The sequence below is a fragment of the Tachysurus fulvidraco genome, chromosome 2 (assembly GCF_022655615.1).
Source record: "Tachysurus fulvidraco isolate hzauxx_2018 chromosome 2, HZAU_PFXX_2.0, whole genome shotgun sequence".
In the NCBI taxonomy this organism is placed as follows: Eukaryota; Metazoa; Chordata; class Actinopteri; order Siluriformes; family Bagridae; genus Tachysurus; species Tachysurus fulvidraco.
Window position 1 is genome coordinate 9,458,741 of NC_062519.1, and position 11,818 is coordinate 9,470,558.

Sequence of the window (11,818 nt, forward strand, 5' to 3'; positions counted from 1 at the left end):
GTAATATGGGGAGACGATACCCGTGGTGGTGGTGGATTGTTCAAAAAATATGTTAAGTAAAATGTGCCTCTTGTCCTTGTCTTTAGCTATAATATGAGTAGCTAAAGTGGGTTTTGTAAATTATGGATTTATAAATTATTATTATTAATCTTATGGTAAGATATAAGTTATATCATAAGTTACGATTATCAAAGAAAAGTCATTAAGTGTTAACTATATTATCGCTGAATAACTCCAGAAAACACCAAACAAGTCTTGGATTATTTGCAGTAAAATTGTGTAAGTTTTAGCCAATTAAGAAACATATTTTGCCAGCATATTTCCATAAATCATTAAGATTGTATAATGACAAAAAGAGAAAAGCAATCCGTCTTATGTTTTCAACATAAACTCTTTTGAGAGAGGAACAAGATAATAAAATGCAAATTCAAGTTGATCCCATTTAAACACATAGCTTTTTTAAACCTCTATAAAAATCTATATTTTGTGTTGAACCCACACAATTTTTCTTTTCCTTTCTCACCAGGTTAGTTTGGGCATATCATTAAGCAATAATTTAAAAAAGCATTCACGGCAAAACCTTCAGTGCAGAGGCCATAGTGACTATTAATTGGATGTAGGCTTACAGTGCTAACAGTGATGTGGAGCCTGCCCACCAGTTACAGCTTTCCACATCAATAATTCAAACAGAGAGTACTCTTTCTTCCTGTAGAGACAATGATCAATATAGTAATCACAGTTATGTAGGTAACACTGTTACTCTTTCATACATTCATGTATATTACTTCAAATGAATCTCTCAGACAATGAACTACATATTTATTTTTGAGTGTACATTAATTGGGTTGTCAAAAATAAGTGCTTAATGCGGACATTACATCATGATTATGCATCATGCAATGTTTATCCTCATTTCCTGATCAATGTCTATTCTTTTAATAGGTTAACATGCAATATAAACTTTTTTATGTTGTTTTATTTTTTTTTATTTTTTTTTATTTTTAGTCAATTACACCAACCTACATAATACCTCTGGCTGGACTGTCAGTAGCATCATGTGCAGTAAAAGACCTTGTTGTAATTGTTGACTCTAGACTTTGAAAATTGTGGAAGCTTTTGAAGCTCATGAATATAATATCATTCGGATAGTCTTCTTTCATCTCAGAAATATTGTCCAGATAAGAATAATAATGTCACCATGATAAGAACATTGTCAAGCTATTGACTTTTAGATAGACTAATGCCTTATTGTAGGATGTGCAGCTTTACTAGCCTTTAAAACATAGCCTGATATGTCACACCACAGAGCATTGGTCAATAAGGAACGGTGATAAATCTTTTTCAATGCTACCAGTACTTTGAAGTATTAAGTAATGAATATCGGGATACTAACACAAGCTACATTATGGATCATAATGAAATGTCTGGATTAACTACTATACTCCCTTTTCACCCATGACTGCATACCTGTCCATACCTCAAACAGCATTATAAAGTTTGCAGACGACACCACAGTGGTAGGCCTGATTGAAGGTAACGACGAGACGGCTTACAGGGAGGAGATCCAGCACCTAGTAGCATGGTGTGAGGACAATAACCTGGAACTTAACACCAAAAAGACCAAGGAAGTCATTGTGGATTTCAGGAGTGCTGACAATCACACTCATCCTCCAATTCACATCAACAGAACTGCTGTTGAGCGTGTACCTAGCTTCAAGTTCCTTGGAATACACATCTCTGAGGACCTCACCTGGTCTCTGAACTCCTCCATCCTGACCAAAAAGGCACAACAGCACCTATATTTTCTGAGGAGACTTAAAAAGTCTCGTCTGTGATACAGGATACTGGAGAACTTTTACCACTGTTTTACCATCCTCACAAGTTGCATCTCAGTGTGGTATGGCAGCAGCTTCAGACCGTAAAGCCCTTCAAAGGGTGGTGAAAACTTCCCAACAAATCATTGGTATTAAACTACCCACCTTGGAGGACATTTACAAAAAATGCTGTTTGCAAAGGGCGAGGGGCATCATCAAAGATCCCTCTCACCCCAACCACGGACTGTTTACACTTCTCCCATCGGGCGGACGCTACCGTTGTCTCAGAGCCAGAACAAACAGACTGAAAAATAGCTTCTTTCCCGTGGCTGTTTCTGCACTGAACAGCTGATATGGTGTTAACAATCACCACTGTACTGTCAATTTTTCTTCTGTGTTTTGCACTATTTTGCACCACTTTAAAATCATGCATCCTTGCACCACCCAAAAACTATCATTACACTTCTGTGTGTCCATCCATATTTATTCTGTGTATATGTATGTATGTGTTTGTGTGTGTGTGTGTATATATATATATATATATATATATATATATATATATATATATATATATATATATATATATATATATATATATATATATATATATTTGCACCACTTTAGTGCTTATATATATATATATGTATATAGATGTATGTCCATGTCCATATAGATGTATATAAATGTATATGCATAATGACATTCCTTTTGTACAGCTATCTGTCATACCAGTTCTTACTGAAAGTGAAAGTGACGTGACATACAGCTAAGTATGGTGACCCATACTCAGAATTCGTTCTCTGCATTTGACCCATCCAAAGTGCACACACACAGCAGTGAACACACACACACCGTGAACACACACCCGGAGCAGTGGGCATACTGTAACATACTTGTATAAAAACCACACTATATTTACCCTTATTCAGTTATATGTACATATTACTACACCTTCCTAATATGCACTTCCTAACTGCATTTCATTGGCTCTGTACATGTACCTTGCACAATAACAATAAATTTGAATCTAATCTAATTATAAAGAACATAAATCCAAAAAAGTTTTTATTTGTTTTATATCTTATTTATATTGTATATAATATAACATCAGTGGCAGCTGCTAAAATATGAATACTTATATTTTATACTTGAATATGAGTTATATCATCTGCCCCTTTACTTCTAACATGCAACAATCTTCTTACTGTGAAATGAGTTTGACTGCATTTAATGTAATAAAACAACAGTTAAAAATAAAATGTTAAATACTTTGTGATATGTACAAAAATATTTTTTACTTTCAGAAATATATGTTATATTTTTGCTCTTAAAATAAAGTCTGAAAGGTATTTTTGTATTTTCATATGAAGTATTCTTTCAGACCTATTAACTTTCACATTCACAGACCTATTAACATTCACTTGTTAATACAGTAGGTTCACTACTGATTCACTACTGCTGTTTAAAAAGAATGCTGAAAAACAGAACTGCAGCAGTCTACAATCATACTCTCTTAAGCATCTAGGCTGATGAACAACCAATGGGAAATAGCAAGGGAAAGTATTAGAAATAGTTCCAATTGTATCACATGAGAAAAAAAAATCTCTTTTCATTAAGATTAGTAGACAATTTACGTATGGTAGCGAAACTTCTATTCATTTTTTAAGAATAAAAACTGGTGCAAATAAACAGTCAGATTTTTTTATTATAAAAACAGAAGCATGAGCTTCTTCCATAGAAGGAAGAAATATGAATGATTAATACAATATTCATCAAATGAGAACAATAAGAACAGGACAAAATTATAATAAAGCAATGTATGATGGATGAGTACTTTTCAAAGCTTTATTGGGTTTTCACAGCAAATAGTGATTACACAAATGCAGAATGACAACAATGACCTTCACTGTCATACAGTTTAGGGATTTCAGGACAACAGAGAACCTAATACCAGCTGTAGTGTTAATACTTCTTCTGGTATCACATCATACTGCTAGCAAAAGACTGAGAGATATTTGTCTGAGACATAAATAGCAGTTCTAACCTAAAAGACGTACTGTAGAAAGACTAGGAAATCTAATACTCCTCTCCCTCCTCCTCTCCTTCTCCCTCAACAGAATCAACACCAACTTCCTCATAATCCTTCTCCAGGGCAGCCATGTCCTCTCTGGCCTCAGAAAACTCTCCCTCCTCCATACCCTCTCCTACATACCAGTGCACAAATGCACGCTTAGCGTACATCAGGTCGAACTTGTGGTCGAGCCTGGCCCAAGCCTCTGCAATAGCTGTGGTGTTGCTAAGCATGCACACGGCTCTCTGGACCTTGGCAAGGTCTCCACCGGGCACCACAGTGGGTGGCTGGTAGTTGATACCAACTTTAAAGCCAGTTGGGCACCAGTCCACAAATTGAATGGTACGCTTGGTCTTAATGGTGGCGATGGCAGCGTTGACGTCTTTAGGTACGACGTCACCACGGTACAGCAAGCAGCAGGCCATGTATTTGCCATGACGGGGGTCACATTTCACCATTTGATTGGCTGGCTCAAAGCAAGCATTGGTGATCTCTGCAACTGAAAGCTGCTCATGGTAAGCTTTCTCAGCTGAGATCACTGGGGCATAGGTGGCCAGAGGGAAGTGGATACGGGGGTAGGGCACCAAGTTGGTCTGGAACTCAGTCAGATCAACATTCAGGGCACCATCAAATCGAAGGGAAGCTGTAATGGAGGACACAATCTGGCCTATTAACCTGTTTAGGTTGGTGTATGTGGGACGTTCAATATCAAGGTTTCTACGGCAGATGTCATAAATGGCCTCGTTATCTACCATGAAAGCACAGTCAGAGTGCTCAAGAGTGGTGTGAGTGGTCAGGATAGAGTTGTAGGGCTCCACCACAGCGGTGGACACTTGTGGAGCTGGGTAGATGGAGAATTCCAGCTTAGACTTCTTTCCATAGTCAACAGAGAGACGCTCCATCAGCAAGGAGGTGAAACCAGATCCAGTTCCACCTCCAAAGCTGTGGAAAACCAGGAATCCCTGGAGACCAGTGCACTGGTCAGCCTGTGGAGAAGAGACAATCCCAAATGATGGTTAAAATAAATATCATATATTGTATGGTTCAAACAGCGCAAGTCTAAAAAAAGTTCCAGCTTCTCACCAGTTTGCGGAGTCTGTCAAGCACCAGATCGATGATCTCCTTGCCAATGGTGTAATGCCCACGAGCGTAATTGTTGGCTGCATCCTCCTTTCCAGTAATCAGTTGCTCAGGGTGGAAGAGCTGACGGTAAGTGCCAGTGCGAACCTCATCTGAGGAGCAATACAAAGACAATGGTGAATCAGCAATTTTCAGTTAAAAATATTCCCCCAGAGGACTAACAAAAAATTACAACCCTTTGCTTACCGATCACAGTGGGCTCCAGATCCACAAACACTGCCCTGGGGACATGCTTGCCAGCTCCAGTCTCGCTGAAGAAGGTGTTGAAGGAATCATCACCTCCACCAATGGTTTTGTCACTAGGCATCTGTCCATCGGGCTGAATACCGTGCTCAAGGCAATACAGCTCCCAGCAGGCATTTCCAATCTGGACACCAGCCTGACCAACGTGGATGGAGATACACTCACGCTGTGGAGAGAAATAAAATTATATATGTATATGTATGATGTATATATATATATATATGACAGAATAGGAATACATAAAATATTTAATATGAAATGTTTCCAATTTTTCCAAAAAAAGTTTTTTGAAGAAATAATTGGCTATTATCAGTTATTATATGCAGATCTTATAGTAATTAAAATGTGTTAACAACAACAACAACAACAACAACAACAATAACAACAACAATAATAATAATAATAATAATAATAATAATAATAATAATAATAATAATAATATGATGTTCATTCGGATTCAGTTGCTAAGAAACTGAATCTGATATTAGGGTGTGATCAATATTATATATGACCATTCATAAATGATAATCCTCTTTGCAATATTCTGTCCTTTGTCTGTAAGCACAATAAGGGGTTTTTCTCAGCCTGACCCCACCCGCCTGCCTGATCAAATCAATTATTTTATTAATTATAAACCTCTCCATCCTTTATGTATAATGCACATTCCCACAGAACAAAACAATACAAAAATCTGTGTTTATACATACACAAAATCGCATCAGCAATAAAGAAGGAGACATACCATTTTGTTCTATTTCTGCTGATGCTGTCTGCGCTGAAGAGAGACGGACACTGTACTTGCCTCCGCTGGACAACGGCATGCAGCGCCAATTGTCGGATCCGTAATGCGCATGCGTGGAATTGCGGGGTAGGGGAGCGAAGAGCTATGAGACGCGCACATGCGCAGACAAGGGGCATGAAGGTGTTGCGTTTAAATACACTGTAAATTATATACAAGTAGAAGTGCGCATATTTCATACGTTTATTACGATTCTTTGTGATTTAATCTTTCGTGGTCCTACTTACATAAGCAATAAAATATGATTAAAATGTCATTTTGCTAAAGAATAAATCTTAATGCATGTTCACAACATTGGTTAATTTACATTGGTGTTATATAGCAAAGGTGTCCAGTCGATGTGGATGCAGGAGGTTTACACACCAATCAAGCAGGAGCCACATCTGATTCCACCTGTTTCATCAATAAACCAAGGTGTGGCTTCTGCCTAAACTGGAATGAAAACCTGCACCTTTACTGGCCCCAAGATTGCACACCTCTGTTATATAGGTTATTGTTATGTTATTGAATGTTACTATGTTGAGCATCCTAAGACAGACAGACAGGCAGGCAGTCAGACAGACAGGCACATAAAAACACCAGTTAATGTCAATTCTGTGTACCGTAGGCTCTTCATAATTAAGCCTGTATTTGTTTTGTTTCCATTGCAGTACATGGATTAAATCGCCTACAACAATTAAATATCGGTTTAACCTGCTGTGTTTGTGTGTGTGTGTGTGACTATTCTCCATGATCAACCTGACATGCTGGTTAAATACAATAACAGCTTATTAAGCTGCCTGTGTGTTGAAAATCTGCATTCTTTTTACAAAACCCCTTTAAAGACCAGGGGTGTGTGTGTTATTGCTTTGAACATGTCATGCCATTCTGGTCCGGTTGCCACCGCCCTTCTTTGTCTGAGATTTTGCTGCAGCGCTGACGTCACCGAGCTGCAGTGCGTCACGTGACCGCCTCTTCTCAGCAGTTCTTATTATGAACACGTCTGGACCTTTTAAAACCCTAAAATGAAATCATCAACCTGACTTTCCCAAAAGCACAGCAAACCTTAAAATAGTCCAAATTTTTAGAAGGCCTCTTAACAATATTAGGATTCACATCGTATTGGATTCTATATTATATAAATTATAAATAAACTCCTATTTAATTACGAGCCTTTCCGAAAAAAAAAAGAAATAATATCATGTGTAAAAGACAGGCAGCATGGTTTGTGATACTGATATATAAAAATAAGTATTATTTGACTTTAATAATTTACATGCAGGTGTAAGAGAGAATGAAAAAGAGGGATGTATGCATACTTTTCACCCAAATATTAAAATAAATAAATACATTTTCAGTGCAGGTTTAAGAAAATATAAATATAAATAAATCTAAAAAATATAAATATAAACCAAGCTGCTAAACACAGCTTAAAATAACGTGCTGCATTGCAAAAAAACGAGTTTTTAAAAAGGTTGCCAAATTGTGGTTTTCAGCACATAAACGTTTTTAAGCATGTCGTAGGTTGCCAGATTGTGGATAAAAGGTTGCCAGATTGTGGTTTCAATAACGGTCCATTATCAAGCACGTCGTAGGGTTCAATGTTCACAATTTAAGTTATTTTATATATTGAGACGTCTGTTTAACACTGTCTTATTACGTGTACGTGTTCGTCATCAGAATATCTGCTAAATTCTAAACCAGACTGGGATATAACATGCTATTATATGAAGAGACACTAAGAAAACATCCAGGATTTAATACAATTATTTTGCTCAATCAAGAGGTTATAGACTAATGCAGAAAAAAGATTGTATAAACATAGATTATATCTTTATGCTTTACCATGGTTACTACTGTATTTGTACTTGTTACGTGGGTTTTTGATATATATATATATATATAATCATGCCGAATTTTAGACAAAGAACTGATTTGTAGTGAGAATATATCAACCTGGCAACCTGCACATCAAGGCGCCGGACAGATTGAATATTCATGAGCCTCCCCCCCTTCAGTAGCACGAGCCTTTATAAGGAGGGCGCCATTGGGACGGTAATGTAGTTACTACATCGACTCTTAACTGTCGTGCAAGGTAACGAACTTCACCGGCGAGTGAACCCCACTAAATTTTCTTCTTCCTCCGAGCCGATTTCTTTTCACACGTGTAAAAATGGTAAGTAATAAATATGTAAAACAGAACCGTAAGTCGTTACTTTAGGTCGTTGCTTAATTTTTAAACAAGACTGTATGTAAATTAGAGGTCAATGAATGCTGATAAAACGCGACAGATACGCCCAGGTCTGTACGTTATTTGTGCAGTATCCGTTTTATTTGATTGAATTAGTTAAACAGAACACAGACTGCGCAGATTGTGCCGAGGCTGATGCTCCTCATGCTGGCGCGCGCGGGAAACCAGTCGGTTAATGTTTAGCGGTTTCAAACGGAACAAATGGTCAAACAAACGCTTCACGACGCTCGGTAACAAACGTACGTTTGACGGTTGACGTTAACGTCGACATAAACCGTTATCTGAACCGTTTAATCGGATTTAAACGGCCATTTTCTTTTCTGTGGCGACTAACGGTGGCTGTGACGTCACGGCGCGCGCATCTAAATCTTATAATATGGCCATAAAATATGGACTTTCTTTTGAGCTGTGATTCAAAAGAGAAAGAAAGGGGGTGATGGCACCTACACACTGTTCAGCCTGTGGGGGATGTTGTGGGTAACAAAGGCAGAAATCTCCCTTTGTCACTGAACAGATGAGAGCACGTGAGTGTCTTTATCTGTTATACATCTGTGTTGTGTTGTATATGCAAAGCAATGTCAAGAGATCCGAAGATTATAGAACGATCTATAAAACGATCTCTGTTTAGATCTATAGACAATGCTAGATTTCACACTTCATTTGAATATGTAGTCCAGTTGCCAGGCAACTGCACGACTAAGCCAGGGAATGTGCAAATCCCACAGCAACTGCTGGGTGGGGTCAAAAGATGGAGAGACTGGGGGGGAGGAGAAGAGAGAAGGAGAGCAGACTGGAAAAAGAGGGAGGTGTGTGGAATAAGTGGCGTGATCTAGGCTAGACCAGCCCTCTGCGGCATATTCAGGGATCCACTGCTGCCCTTCATGAGATTAGACCTACTTCTCGTGTAACTGCACAACACGCTGGTCCTTATTTAAAGGGCAAAATTAATTTTCTATATGTAGATTTATATGTAAAAAAAATAAATAAATGCAGTTTGGGAGACGTTCGTCTGGGTTTAGGGATTCTGAGGGAGGTATACAGCAGGACTCTTTTCTGTTCTGGCACTGAGCAGGTGGGATGGACTTCCTCAAGATGACCGAACAGCTGAGTAACTGAGTAATCTTTATATGACGGGTGAAGACCTACTTCTTCCTGAAATACCTGAACTAGCACTTTTCCCTGTTTTTTTTTTTTTTTTTAATTTTTAAATTAATCTAGTGAACCAGTGTTAATGTATTAGTTGATTAAGACTTATAATCACTGTTGTATGCCCCTCTTGATAATGGCGTCTGCCAAATGCCGTAAATATCGGAGGATATGTGCTAAAAGTATATCAGTACATTTACCATAGTAACACACCAGGTTTCAACCTTTTTGGAACATTTACAATATTTGTGTGTTTACTAAAGGGGCAACTGTATTTTCTGCTGTTCAGCACATACTTATTTTGGAAATGGTGCTTACAAAGTACAAACAAGGGTGTGTTTTTTTGGGAGCATACAGTGCTCTTTTCATCACTTCAATTGTCAGTTTCAAAAGTTGTCATATCAGAAGATCCTTGTTTATGTTAACTCTTTATAAATGTCTGTTTTGGTGTGATTGTCTACTCTAATGCTCTGCATTTTTTCCTTTTCTGCAGCGTGAGTGTATCTCCATCCACGTTGGTCAGGCTGGTGTCCAGATTGGAAATGCCTGCTGGGAGCTGTACTGCCTTGAGCATGGTATTCAGCCCGATGGACAGATGCCTAGTGACAAAACCATTGGCGGAGGTGATGATTCCTTCAACACCTTCTTCAGTGAGACGGGAGCTGGCAAGCATGTCCCCAGGGCAGTCTTTGTGGATCTGGAGCCCACTGTGATCGGTAAGCAGAGTTGTCTTTTTTTTTTTTTTTTTTTTTTTGTCCTCTGGGTGAAAATTGCTGATTCACCATTGTCTTCGTATTGCTCCTCAGATGAGGTTCGCACTGGCACTTACCGTCAGCTCTTCCACCCTGAGCAACTGATTACTGGAAAGGAGGATGCAGCCAACAATTACGCTCGTGGGCATTACACCATTGGCAAGGAGATCATCGACCTGGTGCTTGACAGAATCCGCAAACTGGTGAGAAACTGGAACTTTTTTAACTTGTTTAAACCATACATTATATGATATTTATTTTAACCATCATTTGGGATTGTCTCTTCTCCACAGGCTGACCAGTGCACTGGTCTCCAGGGATTCCTGGTTTTCCACAGCTTTGGAGGTGGAACTGGATCTGGTTTCACCTCCTTGCTGATGGAGCGTCTCTCTGTTGACTATGGCAAGAAGTCTAAGCTGGAATTCTCCATCTACCCAGCTCCACAAGTGTCCACTGCTGTGGTGGAGCCCTACAACTCTATCCTGACCACTCACACCACTCTCGAGCACTCTGACTGTGCTTTCATGGTAGATAACGAGGCCATTTATGACATCTGCCGTAGAAACCTTGATATTGAACGTCCCACATACACCAACCTAAACCGGCTGATCAGCCAGATTGTGTCCTCCATTACAGCTTCCCTCCGATTCGATGGTGCCCTAAATGTTGATCTGACTGAGTTCCAGACCAACTTGGTGCCCTACCCCCGTATCCACTTCCCTCTGGCCACCTATGCCCCAGTGATCTCAGCTGAGAAAGCTTACCATGAGCAGCTTTCAGTTGCAGAGATCACCAATGCTTGCTTTGAGCCAGCCAATCAAATGGTGAAATGTGACCCCCGTCATGGCAAATACATGGCCTGCTGCTTGCTGTACCGTGGTGACGTCGTACCTAAAGACGTCAACGCTGCCATCGCCACCATTAAGACCAAGCGTACCATTCAATTTGTGGACTGGTGCCCAACTGGCTTTAAAGTTGGTATCAACTACCAGCCACCCACTGTGGTACCCGGTGGAGACCTTGCCAAGGTCCAGAGAGCCGTGTGCATGCTTAGCAACACCACAGCTATTGCAGAGGCTTGGGCCAGGCTCGACCACAAGTTCGACCTGATGTACGCTAAGCGTGCATTTGTGCACTGGTATGTAGGAGAGGGTATGGAGGAGGGAGAGTTTTCTGAGGCCAGAGAGGACATGGCTGCCCTGGAGAAGGATTATGAGGAAGTAGGTGTTGATTCCATCGAGGGAGAAGGGGAGGAGGAGGGAGAGGAATATTAAACTTGTTAGTCCCTACTGAATCATCAGTATGTTTGTCGCATCAAAGATTTAGCGGTCTTATTATAGGTCATAGATTTGTTCATACATTGCGAGCACCATCTTGTTTTATGTTCACGTTTGCTTTGTCTTTTGAAGTCGGGTAGTGTCTTGAGAAATCAAGGTGCCAAACTGAGTGGTACGTTCCTTTACTCTTATGAACCACACATTCCATTGTCTTCTGACTGTGATGCGCAATAAATTATTGAGTCAAAATTCAAGTGTATGGTCTGTTTTGTTGAAATAATTATCATTAAAAATGGTATTAAAGAACACATTTGTTTTCCAATACACCAAGTGCAAGAGAAAATCT

At 39.4% G+C, this 11,818-nt stretch overlaps 2 protein-coding genes across 2 annotated transcripts; one reads left to right on the forward strand and one right to left on the reverse strand.

Annotated features, from left to right (window-relative positions):
* Positions 1 to 3,645: 3,645 nt before the first annotated feature.
* LOC113655196 (tubulin alpha-1A chain) lies at positions 3,646 to 6,163 on the reverse strand. The gene is made up of 4 exons (XM_027165586.2): positions 6,011 to 6,163; positions 5,212 to 5,434; positions 4,969 to 5,117; positions 3,646 to 4,871 (listed from the first exon to the last, which is right to left on the reverse strand). The coding sequence occupies exons 1-4, from the start codon at positions 6,011 to 6,013 to the stop codon at positions 3,891 to 3,893; spliced, it is 1,356 nt and encodes a 451-aa protein (XP_027021387.2). The 5' UTR covers positions 6,014 to 6,163; the 3' UTR covers positions 3,646 to 3,890.
* Positions 6,164 to 8,063: 1,900 nt separating this feature from the next.
* Positions 8,064 to 11,721, forward strand: LOC113655197 (tubulin alpha-1B chain-like). Its single transcript, XM_027165587.2, has 4 exons — positions 8,064 to 8,222; positions 9,937 to 10,159; positions 10,250 to 10,398; positions 10,489 to 11,721. Exons 1-4 carry the CDS (start codon positions 8,220 to 8,222, stop codon positions 11,467 to 11,469), a joined length of 1,356 nt encoding a protein of 451 aa, XP_027021388.1. The 5' UTR covers positions 8,064 to 8,219; the 3' UTR covers positions 11,470 to 11,721.
* Positions 11,722 to 11,818: the final 97 nt, after the last annotated feature.

Excerpts from the sequence above, each read along its gene's own strand:
- LOC113655197 (XM_027165587.2), top strand. Across the intron at positions 10,160-10,249 it reads TCTGGAGCCCACTGTGATCG|ATGAGGTTCGCACTGGCACT; the intron begins GTAAGCAGAGTT and ends ATTGCTCCTCAG. Across the intron at positions 10,399-10,488 it reads TTGACAGAATCCGCAAACTG|GCTGACCAGTGCACTGGTCT; the intron begins GTGAGAAACTGG and ends TCTTCTCCACAG.
- LOC113655196 (XM_027165586.2), bottom strand. Across the intron at positions 5,118-5,211 it reads TCTGGAGCCCACTGTGATCG|ATGAGGTTCGCACTGGCACT; the intron begins GTAAGCAAAGGG and ends ATTGCTCCTCAG. Across the intron at positions 4,872-4,968 it reads TTGACAGACTCCGCAAACTG|GCTGACCAGTGCACTGGTCT; the intron begins GTGAGAAGCTGG and ends TCTTCTCCACAG.